Here is a 16,029-nt window from a genome sequence, read left to right on the forward strand (position 1 = left end):
TGGACAAGAGGTTACTGTCAGGACAGAACATGGGGAAATAGAATGATTTCCAATTGGCAAAAGTGTCAGACAAGGATGCATATTATCTACCTACCTGTTCATAACCTCTATGCAAAGTATATCATAAGGAAAGCTGGATTAGATTTAGAAGAAGGTGGAGTGAAAATTGTATTGTCGAAGGCTTTCACGGCCGGAGAACGATGGTTGTTGTGCAAAACTTCAACAGGAAAGAAGAAACCTTAAGAATGAACAGAGCATGGTTTCCAGTTCTGAAAAACACCAGGCTAACAAAACATTCTATCCCCGACAATAGCCCTGCAGAGAAGATTAGCACATCAAGTACCAATCCATATGCAAAAGAACCTCCTCAGGATACAGTGAAGCCTCCCGCCATTAGCATTCCACACCCTGGGAAACTCTTACAGGATGACTCAGCTCAACCCCACCCCTCCTGAGTAGATACAAATGACCTACATCTTTTCCACACTGTGACACTGAGAGATCTCTGTCTTTTGGTGCTACACCTCTGAAGATGCCAGCCACAGCTGCTGGCGAAACGTCAGGAACTACAATGCCAAGACCACGGCAATACAGCCCGGAAAACCCACAACAACCAGGAGTGAAAATTGGTGGAAGGAATATTAGCAATTTGAGATATGCAGATGACGCTATGTTACTGGCAGAAAATAGTGAAGACATTTCGACTCCTGATGAAGGTTAAAGGAGAAAGTGCCAAAGCAGGATTACAACTGAACATCAAGAAGACAAAAGTAATGACTACTGAGGAATTACACAATTTTAAAGTTGAGAATGAGGAAATTGAAATTATCCAAGATTTTCTGTTTCTTGGCTCAATCATCAACCAAATGGGAGGCTGCAATGAACAAATCAGAAGACTGAGACTTGGAAGAACAGCTGTGAGGGAGCTAGAGAAGATCCTTAAAGATAAAGATGTCTCTCTGGGAACCAAGATCAAGATAATCCAAACTATGGTATTCCACATTGCTATGTCTGGATGTGAAAGTTGGAGAGTGAAGAAAGCTGACAGGAAGAAAATGGATTCATTTGAAATGTGGTGCTGGAGGAGAGTTTTGCAGATACCATGGACAGCTAGAAAGACAAGTAAGTGAGTACTGGATCAAATCAAGCCTGAATTTTCCCTAGAAGCTAAAATGACAAAACTGAGGCTATCATATTTTGGTCACATCATGAGAAGACAATATTCTCTGGAACAGTCAATAATGCTAGGAAAAGTAGAAGGCAGTAGTAAAAAGAGGAAGGCCTAAAATGAGATGGTTTGACTCAATAAAAGAAGCCATGTCCTCCAGTTTGCAGGATCTGAGCAAGTCTGTTAATGATAGGACATTTTGGAGATCTTTCATTCATAGGGTCACCATAGGTCTGAGGCAATTTGACAGAACATAACAGTAACAACAAGACTCCACTTCTAACGCTGTCCCTTTCCTCAGGTTTTAGAGAGGGAGAAACCAGAGTTAGAAAGATAGACAGGTCTGGGCATCTGTTTACTGTTTACTCCTTTACTGCCCTGAACTGTCCTTTGATGTGTAGATTGCTAATCTCAGAACTTCCTCCTCAGGAATAGATTGGTAGATAGGAATCTTTCTCTCTGCTTTCCTATCAAAGTATGGAATTCCTATAATAAAGAACACTTACTTTTCTAAAACTAAGACTTGTATAAGTATGTTATTTTCTCTTTCTCTTTCACACTCACACCTGCCAGCACGCTCCAACCACCCATCATCACATTTTCTCTGCAATCAATGCTACTCTGTTAAGAAACAGCTTCTGTTCCTTTTAACAGGGAAAAAGTGAGTCTCTTTTTTATTTTACTTTTCAATTGCTTTATCATTACATCGTATGTTGGAAATGGAACACTGGGAATGGGTAGACCCTATGTTTCCTTGTTGAAATAGCTTTGTTTGTTTGTTTGCTTATTGTTTGGCGGGGGGCTGGGTGTGGGAGAGCAGTTAGTTTTATCATGGTAGTGGTGGAGGCCACTTCAGCCACTCCTAAGCTCCTCTTTCAATTTCCATTCCATTTTTAAATGGCGAGGTGGTATCTATTGCAGAAAAGGACAATTTCTAAAATGGCAGCCTGAGTGCTCTCTCTCTGAAACAATGAGAAAGCCCATCTGCATGAACAAGACTAATGGGGGGATGCAGATCAGAGGCCTTTTAAAAATTTCCTTTTGCCCTGTGTGCAGCCCAGAGAGAACATCGAGAAGAAATGTGCTAAGAAAGCAAGGTATATACAATCCTAGGTAGTATAACTGAGTTTTCTTTGGGGTTGTGACCAGCACTGTTCTGAATTGCCTCAAAATGTGCTTGTACTCACTTATAGGATATGAGTTTGAAATGAAAAGAAGGTGATTGCTACTACTCTGAACTCTGTACATTGCTCAGAAATCGAGTGCACAGCAACTGTTTTGTATTGTGCCCTGGTTCAGACTTCAACCACACATTTACCAAATGAAGGCATCTGTGATGCCACAATTTATTAAATTTCACTAAGTCACCCTTATGAATAAGGCAGAATCAAGACTTCTGTAAATGAACATCCAGGAAAACTTAAAAAAATGTTTCCCTACAGGCTTTTTTGTGTTGCCTTTTTAGTGTCAAATTTGTGACCATTAGTTTGTCCTATAAACATGGTATGTATATTTGTAGATCTTAAAGTGACTATCCTAAAAGTGAATTTCAAAACCAGGACACAGCAGGAGATTGCTGAGATAGCACTATAACCACTAGTCAACTCCCACCTTTTCCTAGGTTTGGTCCAGCCCAGGGGTATTGTTAGGGGGGTCCCCATGGGTGCCCAGGTCCCCCTAAATTTGTGGGGAGCCCCTCCCTAAATCCCCCATGGCCCCACCTCTATAGATGTTGGCAATGGAAGACCCTCCCTCTGATGTCATTGGCTCCTCCCTATGTCATCACTGGGCCCCAGTGCCTTTAAGGACCGGATATAGCAGTGCCTCTGGCCCAGCCCCAGCCCCACTCCCAGGAAATTGGAAAGTCTACACCCCTGTAAGGAGGTGGTCTCAGAGAGATGCATCAGCCAAGAGATCGGGACCACAGACTTTACTCTTATGTATTGCTTGTTGCTGTAAGTATAATTCTACTGGGTAGTTTCTATGTTGTTTAATACATCCATCTTAGAATTGCTTACGCTCTGTTTCAGCATTCTTTCCTTTCTGTATTGAATTTTAAATCTTTGCAAATTTGTCCTATCACATTGTTTACTGAAATATAAATTAACTGTACTGACTTACACTGCATAATCCACTTTGAGTCTCAGTGAGAAAGGTGGACTATAAATGACATAAAATAAAAAATAAAATACTGAACATACCATGTGACCAGAATGGCTATAGCTTGACTCCCATTGCCTTTCAAGGAGGAGAACATTGTCCCTCTGCTTTCAGGTCCCAAACAGCCTTAGCTACAGACACTTATCTTGGCCAAGTAGTGTCCCATTCCAAAGATAACTATGATAAAACTGTTATATGATCTGCTTGCATTCCAGGTTGGCAATATGGACGCAGTTAGTTAATAAGTCTGGTTACCATGGGAGAATTGCTCTCATCTACCCCAGACATCCCTTGACCAAGCCATCACTATCTGCCTGGGAACAACCATTCCTCCTTCATACTTGCTGGGGTTGGCATGCAACTGGGACAACGGTTCTGTAACACAACGGTCTAGCTTTGTTCATAGTTGGATACAAGCACAGCCATTCCCGTCTAATTCTGCAGCCTAATCATTTCTCATGGAACGGACTTAAAAGAGTTGCTGTCGGAGTTCAGCTATCCCCAAAATGAGAATTATCTTGCAGGGTTCTGCACGGTGCAATCTTATCTCCCATGTTATTCAACCTCTATGTAAAGCCCTTAGAAGTCATTCACAGCTATGGAGTGGGATGTCATCAATATGCAGATGACACCCAACTCTATAACACACTATCCAAGTCCCCACAGGATGCAGTAGAAATCTTGTATTGCTGTCTGACAGCTGTGGTCAAATGGCTGAAAACGAAAAAATTGAAATTGAACCCGGACAAGATGGAAGTGATGCTAGTTGGGAAGTCAGAAATCTTGAAGGACATTGTACTCCCCACTTTCAATGGAGTTCGTCTGACCATTGCAGACTCAGTTAAGAGCCTAGGGATTATACTGGATCCAGCACTACTGCTAGAAAAGCAAGTTAAGACGGCTGCAAAAAAATGCTTTCTACAACCTCATTCTAGCCTGGAAGATGGCTTCCAATCCTAACATAGTGAATCTGGCCACCAGCATGGTACCATCAAGACTTGACTATTGTAATGAATTGTAATGTAATGTCTAAGTCAACTAGAAGACTCCAGTTGGTGCAAAACATTGCGACTTGGCTGTTATCAGGAGCAAGCAGAAGTATGAATATCACTCCTATCCTGCAGTCACTCCATTAGTTGCCTATCAGTTCAAGGTATTGGCTATCACATACAAAGCTCTTCATGATCTTGGTCCAGCTTAACCATGGGACCATCTCTCTCCCTATGTTCCTACACAGCAGCTTTGCTCATCAGAACAGGGTCTCCTGCAAGTGCCACCCTGCACATGGGCGAAATCAACAGCAGCTCATACACGTGCATTCTCTGTGGTGGCCCATGCCCTGTGGAACAGCCTGCTTGAGGAGGAGAGTCTCCACTCTCCTGCCTTTCCACAAACAATGCAAAACTGAATTATTCCAAAAGGATTTTTTTACTCAGATAGGAGGGCTGCATTATAGGGAGGGGGTGCAAAGAGATGCTTCACTAATGAGTTAGGTACCATAGACTTCACCACTATGTTGCCTTACATCTTGTTGCTTTAAGTATGTGGTCCTTTGTACTACATGTGCTTTAAGTATGATCCTACTGGGTATTTCTATGTTGTCTAATGTCAGTCCTAGAATTGCTTATGCTCTATTTTACTATTTCTTCAACTCTCTATTGAATTTTTGCTAATGTCATGTCTTTTTAAACTTGCATTTACTTACACTATGCCATTGTTTATTGAAATGTCCTTGATATTGACTACACTAATCTCATAGTATGTACCTTGAGTCTCAGTGAGAAAGGCGGACTATAAATGACATAAAATAAAAAATAAAATATCAATCCGTTTCCACTTTACGAGCCAAGGGAGGAAAACAAGCCCATTACTGAATGGATTATATGCTAGTGAAGTAAATACAACTTGAAGTAGAATAACTGCACTAGAAGCTATACTGAGTAACAGTTTGTGGCCAGACTCCACTGGGACTGGAGCCCAGCAGTTCAGGTTCCTGTTCCCTGTTCGCTGAACTGTTAAGACTGCTGTCTAGAGCCCTTTCAAGACTGCAGTTGAGGGCCAAGACTACTCTGCCTTTTGTAAAGTTTCCAGACCTGCTGAGCAACTTCAGCTGCATACTTAGCACTGAAAGAAAACACTTGATTACCCCTCCGAGCTTACCAGACTGTTTTGGTCTGTTTCAAGTCTCCCTGCTGACCACTGGCTTCCAGTGTCTGGTTCCTGGTTTATCCAGCCCAGTTATATCCTGAGTTACTCCCACTCTTACGGACTGTGACACTGGCTTTGGCTCCTTGCTCTTGCTAAAAAATTCATATGTTTTTTATTTAGACCACACAAAGTCTTCCTGGCTGCTAGAACCTGATCCTGCAAGAGATCAGATGCTCATCTTCTGACATTTACTTAACTATGAATTTAAAAAATGCTTCTTTGACTCCTTTGAACATTAAGCAGCATATGGTCAGGTAACACATTTTTAATGAGGCACAACCTGAAACATTAAAAGAGAAACACCAGTATATTGGGTAAGATCTTCACCACCACAAGCACAACTGCAAACAAACTTCCCCCTTCCTGCTGCAGTTCCTGGCACCCTCAGTCCTGAGGGCAGAGGACCCTTGGGAATAGCATGGCATGCAGCTGCAGCTCAAAGGGAAAATCTGAAGAAAACACAGATCCCTGCCCCTGGAAGCTGAAGCACCGTGGATTCAACTATCAATTCAAAAGTACCTCCAAAGATATGATGGTACTACAAAAGGGCAGCATTGCTTGCTCATTTGGGTAGGTTCTCCTCTGTATGCTTACAATGTGTTATCCAAATGTATCAAGAGACCCATATATAGAGAAGTTACTGTGGTGGACACATGAAGCTGTATAACTTGTCTGAATAAACAGCAATTGTCCCTACACAGGTACCTTCCCATGCCTCCCATCTTACTCACATAGTATTCCTGGCCTGAGCCCAGGAGACTGCAACACTGTGCTATATCTTTACCAAACGGAAGTGTTAGCAGTCAGATCCTCCCTCGCACTGAAAGGGCAGTTTATAGTTATAGCAATATCATAAGCCCCTTCTCCTCATGTGCCTTGAGCAGAAGACACGCTCCCTGGCTAGGCAGAACAGTTCCCAATCTGGCTGAAGTTGGAAAATTACTGAAATGTGAGTCATGAGTCCCTGGAAATGTGCAAAGACTTAAGACAAAAGAGGTCTTCCAGGAATTTCTCTCATCCACACCTTTCTGATCTCCTCTCTTCCTAATCAGTTATTCAGGGACCTGATAACTCCTCCCTTCTGCTAATTGTGGGTCATCAATTACCTTTTTATCTATAGCTCTGTCTAGATATGCTCAATCAAGCCTTTCCCAATGTATTGTCTCACCTCTGGAGACAGCCATTAAGCTACTGTTCTTGGGACAGAAGACGTGATCCTGCCCCAGGGTAGGTTTCACAGTATAATTGGGCTGCCCTCCACCATAACTGTGTGTGTCTTTGGACCCACATGAACACCCTCAGACGTGTATCTGAGCCTTCTCCTTCCTGCCACGTAACGCTGGTCATTCAAACTGCTACTCTCTACGGACATCTTCTGTCTCTCCTAGACTGGTAAATATCACCTACCCTGAAACTCACTTTTTCACTGATTTCCTAGTTAGCCTTGTGTGTATTTGTGTGCAACGTTTTTTACTGCCCCTTTAATAAAAAACACTCCTGTTGAACACCCACCTGTTTATTAGAGAGTCCTCTAAGGGAACAATCCTGGTATACATTGGTGGAAATCAGTTACCCCCTCTTGCTGCGTCTCCTCTCATGCTAATTCCCCCAACTCATGAGGAGTTCCCCCTTTAGGGTAACAGAAGGAAGGCATTGCCCTAAGTGATGCTGCATATACATCCTGGTCTGAAAAAGAGGGACAGCACTCACATCAAGACTGACCATAACACTAGTGTTCTGTTTTCTCCTAGCTAACAATAATTCTGTTCATTTCTTGCCAGGTTCACCATCTATTCTTTTTGACTCTCCTCAGATTTGCTCTGTTGCCAAGTATTGTACATTTTTCTTTACAATGTATCCAGAATTTAATTCTACTTGTTCCTGTTAAAACTGCTAAGTTGTTGCTTGAAGGCTCTCAAATGCTGTAACATTTTAACAATATTCCCTGCTCATCTCTATCCAATAGTATGAGAGAAACAGATATAGGAAATCCCAGAAAGGTTTTGGGGTGGGGGGGAAGGATTCCACTAAAAACACTTGCCTCTTAAAGAATGAATGAAACTTTCAAAGACATGGTTTACTCACAGTGTGTAGAACGAAGTTTTTAAATAAGATGGCATTACAAAATCCCTGTATATACTGTTGAGATGCGCAACATTTTTTCAAAATATATTTATTGTTTAAATGTGACTAATCACTCTACATGTAAATTTGCAGTAATATGATACTGAACAGCTTTATTATATGGTCAAGAAACCTTTCAGTAGTACATTAATTAAAATAATATTATGATAAACTATTGTTCACCATTTTCAATATTAAAGTAAAATAATGACCAAATATGGTAGTAATGCAAAAGAGATGGTTTATCCAAATATACTGGTTTCCCATTTTCAACTTTTTCCTACCTCCCAGATAGCAAAAACTTATGCTAAAGTGGCATAGGGTGCAGTGCAGCAATTTGCAGCTCTCATTGTAGTACTGTATAGTCACAGTTTTGGCTTGTAGCAAACTAAGGCATTTATTCTTTTCAAGCTTCATAAATTTACCAAATACTTCATACAGAGTTATAGATGATGCATTTTATATTATTAATGCAGTAAAATAAGTTTATATAGTATATATAATTTCCCCCAAATTTCAGAGGCTTCAAAATTTCTAGAAACGTTACATCTCTAGTGCAGAGGAAGACATTCTAAATTTGATATGCTTGTGTCATCCACCTCCAAGTAACAGTCTCCAACTTTACTGTTCCCATTCCCTTCTTTCCCACCTCCTAACTGCTCCATTATCAACCTCTTGATGATATTTGTTGTTGTGGGTTTTCCGGGCTGTATGGCTGTGGTCTTGCCATTGTAGTTCCTGATGTTTTGCCAGCAGCTGTAACTGGCATCTTCAGAGGTGTAGCACCAAAAGACAGAGATCTCTCAGTGACATGCCAGTCACAGCTGCTGGCAAAATATCAGGAACTACAATGCCCAGACCACAGCCATACAGCCCGAAAAATCTACAACATGAAAGCCTTCAACAATATAACCTCTTGACGACTTAGGGCCAAGGTACATGCTATGGCAGCCAACCTGTGGCCACTGATTTACAGAAGAGTTAGTCACTTAAAAATTGCCACAAGGTGCAGCAGCAACATGCAATCATGTTCCCACCTCAATGCCTATTCAAATGCTGAAACAGCCCCTGTGAATGTTTAGGTACTTGAAATAGCACAGAGGAGAGCGCAAAATCACATAGTATTACTGAGCCCTCGTGGTGATTTTTAAACAGCTAAATTCTTCTCAAAAATGATGCAGTCCCCATCAGGACATCTGGGGCAGCATGTATCCGACAGGGGACCAACAACTTTTTGCAGCAGGCTTGGCTTTGGCCAGATGTCCATACCACCTTTCCTGTACAGAGCTCATAAGATGCAGGATTGGTAGGAGCCTTCTTTATTAGCATTAGCGGCAAGGCAAGTTACATTGCACTGCCCTGCCTTCCCAGGATCCATACTCAATCCTCTTCTGATCCCAGCTACCCCCAACTGCATTGCCAGACAGCTCTTAAGGCCCTTCCCAACCACAGGCCCCACTCTCACAGCTTGCCCTCACTTTGGCCCCAACAACAAAGGCCTATTCCTTCTCCCAAGAGTGCCACCCCTGCAAACATGGCACAACATGAGGTGTCTGGAAAGACTCTCCCTACAGGTTGCTGACTGGTTCCTGCCTTTCCAGGAGAACAGCTTCCCTGTTATTGCTCACACTTCAGTTGTCACTCAGGGCCAGCTGCTGGGAGGAGAGGCAACCCATGACCATCCTTAGTTACAAATGGTGTCAGCTGCCACAAGTTGGAGCCATAGCTACCATAACACATAATTTGGCCCTTAGGCAGAGTGATACAGTGTCTGCTCAGCACTAGACCCTCAGGCAATGGCTCAGCTATGGATAAGCCCACAACAGCCAGCATAAATGTTCCTGTGGGGGCAAGGTTAGGAGTGGAGGAGGCAGGTAGGTGCTGCCTGTCTTATGACTCTCTGCATCTGGTCTTATACCATCACGGCCTCTCCAGCCTAATGATGGTCTTTCCTGTCATCCTTTCTGTTTGCCTCCCAGCTAGCTACCACTATCTCCTGACTTCAACCCCTGATTTCTTCACTCCCCATATTAGCCTCAATGAGTGTCTTCCGTATCATTCTGCCACCCATCAGTGTAATAATAACATAATAATAACATTCAATTTATATACTGCCCTTCAGGACAACTCAATACCCACTCAGAGCAGTTTACAAAGTATGTCATTATTATCCCCACAACACCCTGTAAAGTGGGTGGGGCTGAGAGAGCTCCAAGAAGCTGTGACTGACCCAAGGTTACCCAGTTGGCTTCAAGTGGAAGAGTGGGGAATCAAACCCGGTTCTCCAGATTAGAGTCCCATGCTCTTAACCACTACACTAAACTGGCTCTAATCACATGTGGGCTTTAATCATCAACCTTCTACCTTTATTTTTCTCACCAAAAATACCATTTTCTTTCACAGATTTTTACCTCCTGGATCAAACCTAGGTGAAGAAGTCTGACTTGCCTTTTGAAGTGAAGGGGCTTGGGAGAGGGATCTTTCACTCAGGAAAATGCCTTATATTGAATCATACCATGGGTCTATCAACATTACTATTGTCTATCCAGACTGGTAACAGCTCTCCAGGGTCTCAGTTATGTCTTTCACATTACCTACTGCCTGGTCCTTTTAACTGGAGACGCAGGGGATTGAACCTGGAACCATGTGCACGCAAAGCCCAAAGGGGCTTGACAGACACTAGGAGGCTCTCTCCCTCCGAGACTTCCTCCCCATGCCCTAGCAGCCCCCTCAGATCAAAGATCTTTTACACTTTTATTCTCTCTTTTACAGTAGTGTCTGTGCATGAGGTTCAGTTCCATTAAGTTTAGTGTAGGGGTTAGAGTATTGGACTAGGAATCCAGTAAAATAAAGTAGAGACCATTGTCTAAACCAACAGACCATTCAGAGTGTGGTTGATTTATGAAGCTCACTGGCACAGGATGTTATGATAGCCACTAGTTTCCTAGTTTTAAAAGGCAATTACACACATTCTCTTGCATGTGATTTTTAATATGCCTTCCCTTCTAAATGCCTCCCTCCCAAGTTTACCACTACAGTTTGTATAATGGCCTAGTTAGGCTCTTAGTGCTACATGTATAATTATGGTGAGATTGGACTTTATGTCTGAGAGAAAACTACACTAGAACAAGAAATCCATTCATAATTCCTTTATGACTTCTCACATTAAGTTCAAACTCTTTATGTGTAAATTTACATACCAAGAGCTGTTAATAGAAATAGGAGTGTTGATACTGCTGCTGTGCCATAGAACATGATGCTGATGTTATGTCCCATGAGATCAAGGTCCTTTTCTGTGTTTGGAACTAAAACAGGTGGCAAGAGAAAACCAATTGCTGTGCCTAGCTGTAAGAACAAGAACACAGTGCAAGGTTTTAAAAAGCATTGCAATGTTATAACAAACCAAAGGAAAAACATATTCTTCCCTCATCCTAAAGAACAACTTGTTTGATGGTGCAAACTTACAGTATTTATATAAACTAATTTTCCCCATATTAAAGTGAAATGGTACAATCAGAACACTGATGGAGAAACTGTGTGTGCCAGTTTTATGCGGGAACTTAGATTTACAAATAAAGCCCAGCATAAGCCTTATTTTGCCCTGTCATTCTCTCCCTGAATATCTGACAACCCTTTTGAAGTGTATCCATACCGTGAGTTTACAAACTCTAAAATCATGGAAACTGCAACTGAAGATCCAAAGCACTAATCAGTTTCTCTCAGGTAAACTGATGAAAGCAGACAAATTTAATCACAAAATATTAGATTTAGTTTCCAAATAAAAGGCAGAAGACACGGTATTTCAAATTTCAGCCCAGCCTTCTGTTTTTGCAATATTATTTCTAAAAAGTTCAAGATGAAGCTAAATAGGTTAGCATGACACTCCAACTGGGCATGGAGAGTGTAAGGGGAATAGGACTACTGCCGCAAAACCTCACAAAACTACATCAAGAAATCTAGGAAACATCCAGTTCATTTTTTAAAACTAGACATTTTTGCCTGGACTACAAATTAAGTTGCTTTAGAACATTTATTCTGGCTATAATACACACAAGGACACGAGCCTTTCCCCTTTAAACACAAGTACATTATTCTTTAATGCATATCCCTCCCGAACGCACCCTCAACCCGACCATCACCCATTATTTTCTCCACTCCTCACCTGATTGCCCAGCACAGCTACAGCACAGGCAGTAGAGACTTCCTTGGGCCCAAACCAGACACTGGCAATGTGGGATGGCAGTCCCAAAATAAAGACTTGAGCCACGGAACAAGTGATTTGGGCCAACAAAGTGACTGGATAAAGGTTTTGCTGGACGCTAGCACATTTAACCCAGGCACCCAAACAATTGAGTCCAGATCCCAGCAAGGCAGTGAGTCGGAGTCCACGAGTGTCTAGCAGCCAGGTGGCAGGAAAGATGAGAGGCACATATACCACCATATAGACCATGGAAAGCCAGTCTATCTGAGCATTGGTCACCCCATAGTAGGTTGTAAACACACTGCTCAATATACTGTATTGGATCCACTGAAAGGCATTCACCAGAGAATACAAGCTGAACACAGCCAAAACCACCAGTCTGAGCTTGGACAGCCGAGGTGTCACCTTTGGTTCTGATGTGGAAGAGGATAACATGGCCTCAATCTCAGGGAGCTCTTCCAGATTATGAAAAGGAGCAGTGGTTTTTCCTCCCTCCGCATCAGTCTCTGCTATCAGAGGCGTGGAGCTGCTACTGTGCTCTGGCTCCCTACCCAGGATGCATCCATTCTGCTGGAAGGGAGGCAAAGGTACTACTTCCACTATTTCACCACCACCACCACCACCCTCCTCCTCACCTTCGCCGGCCTCCACCACGTCAGCTCCCTCCCCACCCATCCTCACACCTAGATTACTTCTCTTACACCACTTTCTGCCCTGCCTCCGCACCTCACACACTCAATTGTTGTGTGAGGCCAGCCTGCCTAAGGAGGCCTCTAGCCACGAATCCCTCTTTTCCACACCGTTGCTATTCCCTACCGGGAGAACTTCTGAACCACCTTCAAAGTGGCGTCCCTCCGCGGCCGCTAGCCCGTCCCCTAGGTGCTCTCCCCCTTCCACATCAAGGTCACCGCAGACCTTCAAGGCGCCACGCCCGGCGCTCCCCACCTACCACCCAAAAGAAATTCAGCCCCCCGAACTCCACGCTCCATTAGCTCCGCGCACGTCTATTCATGTGCTCCCACCCCTCCCTCTCGCTTCCAAATTTAGTCAGGAATAGAAGAGCAGGTAAAAGAAACGGCCGTGGACCGCCAGCACGCGCTTCCCAAGCTCTTCTCGAAGACGACAGCTGCCGGCTTTCGCATGCGTAAAGCAAACCCCTCGGCTGATGCTTGAGCCTGGTTTCTCAGCCAATGAGGAGCGTGAAAGGACGCGCGCGCGGCCGTCATCCAATGACAGGAAGAAGAGCTTCGCTCTGGTTCAGGAAACCGGCGGAAAGGGGGGGGGTGTCCTTCTTGTACGCGCGCACACTCCCCCGTTATTTGCTCGGGTAGACTTGTGGCGTCAGATCTTTCCTCTCGCCTTTCTCTGCCGGCGGATGTATCGGCTCGGCTCTAATTCTCTGATGTTGTTCTCGACGCTGCTTTCTCGTCGCGTGCATGTGCCCTTGATGCAACTGATGATCCTGCAAATCAGGTCCACATGATAACCAAGACTAACGAAAATAACAAAAACCGCTGCGGACTCTTTTGAATTCTTCAGAACGTTCTCTTTGGGTTCCGGAGAACTAGAAATCACATGACTTCCTTTTTGGGGATTTTGCTGAGGACAAACGCAAACAGCTACTTTTGTCTACTTTTGTTTGGGACGATACGCATCCCAAAGGATCGGCGTTTCCCTGAGTGCTTCGTTTTGCGTCCATTGTAATTACACCATGTTCACATCGTTGCCACTGTTAGATGTTTACAGACCTGGGCTAGCTATTATGCAAAATGCAAAAGTTGCATTCTCAAACTCTTTTTTAAAACAGAAAGGAAATAGAAATACTTCATCCTCCCACCGGGCACCGATATGATTTCACCTTGTTCTCTTAAAAGCTCATTTCAAAATCACGCTTCTGTTTTCCCTTGGTGGGAAGAACAGCTGTTTCAGGGATTATCTATGTTTGGAAAGAATCGGTTAATCTGTCCCGCCCCATGTACTGTAGTGGTAGCGATAGCTGACTTGTGGTGACCCCTGGTGAGGTTTTCATGGCGAGAGACTAACAGGTGGTTTGCCATTGCCTACCACTGCAATCCTGGACTTCATTGGAGGTCCTCCATCCAATTACTAACCAAGGCCGGCCCTGTTTAGTTTCTGAGATCTGACGAGATTGGCCTTGCCTGGGCTATCCAGGTCAGGGTACTGTGGTTTTAATATAATTTTAAAACATCTTGTATTTGATCCTTAAGAATAACATTAACAATCCTTCATTTTTTTTTGTTCAGTGAAATCATGATTAGAATTTTCCTGATGGTTCATTTCTCTGATGCTTAGAAAACAAAAAATAACAGAACCTGTCTATGTAGTCAAGGACTGTTGAGTCCTGCTGATGGTATGACACTGAAGATTTTATAAGAGTGAGTGTTAAGTCATCCTGAAGGGCAGTATATAAATCAAATATTATGTTATGTTATGTTATTATAATCAATATTCAATAGAGATATTGGTCTGTAGGAAGAGACTACAGTAAAATCCTTGTTGAGTTTAATTTTTTCCACTATTTTGCCTTCAGTGCACAATTTGGGTTTCTCCTGTTTAGATGCTCATTAATGACTTTTTGTGATGGTCTTACTGGAATGTATTTATTTATTAATCTATTTATATTTTACTTCATTTATATCCTACCTTTTTGGGGGGACCCAAAGTGGCTTACATCACTGTCCTCCATTTTGTACTTACAACAACCCTAGGAGGTAGGTTAGGCTTTGAGGCTGTGACTTTCCTATGGTCACCCAGCCAGCTTCCATAGCAGAGTGGGGATCCAAAATCTGAGTGTCTCAAATCATAGTCCAGGGGTCCCCAACCTTTTTGAGCTTGTGGGCATATTTGGAATTCTAACACATTGTGGAGGAGACACCCACAAAATAGCTGCCAAAAATGGCTGCTGCAGCTTACCTTCAGTCACACAGTGGAGCAGCTTCTGTCAAGCAATGTTTTTAAAAATCTGCACAGCCAACCGAAACTCCAATGGCCAATCAGAAGCCATGCTTGGTGAAAACCCTACCCACTTTCAAAAACACTGGGTAGGCACCAGTAAAGATGTTAGCAGGTGCAATGGTGCCCACAGGCACCATGTTGGGGACTCCTGTTCTAGTCCAACACCATAACCACTACACCACACTGGTTTTCTTTAAATGTTTTATGATACTGCTTTCCTATCTTTTATTTGGAAACAAAAATCATATAAAGCTTTCAGGTTCTCTAGAATTCTCATCAGGCTGAATGTTTAAATAGAAACTAAGAAAAGAGGGCACTGAAAAATGTTATAGACATAACCAAGGCCTTTCGTGCAATCCTAAGCAAAGTTACATTCATCTAAGCCCATTGACTTCAGTTGACTTAGCATTATTAGGGTTGCCAACTCTGGTCTGGGAAACTACTAGAGATCTGGGAGCAGAGCCTAGTGAGGTGGAATTTAGTGAGAGGAAGGAGCTCAGCACTGATATAATGCCAGCAAGTCCACCCTCTGAAGCTGCCATTTCCTCCAGAGAAACTTCTCTGTAATCTAGAAATCAGTTGTAATTCCGGAAGAACTGCAGGCCCCACTCTGCTTGGATTCTGTTATGGGAGGCCTTACTTGAATGACAAAAGCCTCTCTTCCCAGACTACGCATTAAGACAAGGGTAGGTTTCATAAAAGGAAGTGTTATGACAACAGGAAAGGGGCTGTAAGAACTTGCTGTGTGTGCAGAGGGTCCCAGGTTTATTTTTTGGCATCTCTGGCTAAATGATTTCAGGTTATAGGTATTGGGAAAGCCCCTGATCCCCACAGCTGCTTGGTAAGGTGACGGGGGGTGGGGGGGAATACATCAAAATATCTGCAGGAGCAATGGTTTGATGTCCCTTCTGATGTGAACCTGGAAGTGATATTCACTAGAAAAGCCACAGAGTTTCTGGTAAATCATAGTGTGTCACCTTTTCATTGTTCCTCTTGCACACATGCACCCAGGGCGCTGTGATGATGTCACTTCCGAGAAGTGGCATCATCACACAGGTCCAGGAGCATGCATGCACTTCACAGCGGGCCAATTTGGGCCCCAAATGTTTTGGGCCCAAATTGGCCTGCTGTGAAAAATGGGAGCATGCCCAAGAGGCCTGTTCCCCCATTCCCCCCCCCGCCAGCCAGGTGA

General features: G+C 43.3%; 1 protein-coding gene across 1 annotated transcript in view; it reads right to left on the minus strand.

Annotated features, from left to right (window-relative positions):
* FLVCR1 (FLVCR heme transporter 1) overlaps positions 1–12,536 on the minus strand; it is a 37,145-nt gene extending 24,609 nt beyond the window's left edge. The window contains exons 1-2 of the mRNA XM_054985958.1: positions 11,823–12,536; positions 10,861–11,005 (exon numbers count right to left, since the gene is read on the minus strand). Coding sequence (XP_054841933.1) covers positions 10,861–11,005; positions 11,823–12,536 — 859 coding nt within the window. The remainder of the gene's footprint in view (positions 1–10,860; positions 11,006–11,822) is intronic.
* Positions 12,537–16,029: the final 3,493 nt, after the last annotated feature.

Source organism: Eublepharis macularius, chromosome 1 (assembly GCF_028583425.1).
Source record: "Eublepharis macularius isolate TG4126 chromosome 1, MPM_Emac_v1.0, whole genome shotgun sequence".
Taxonomy (NCBI): domain Eukaryota; kingdom Metazoa; phylum Chordata; class Lepidosauria; order Squamata; family Eublepharidae; genus Eublepharis; species Eublepharis macularius.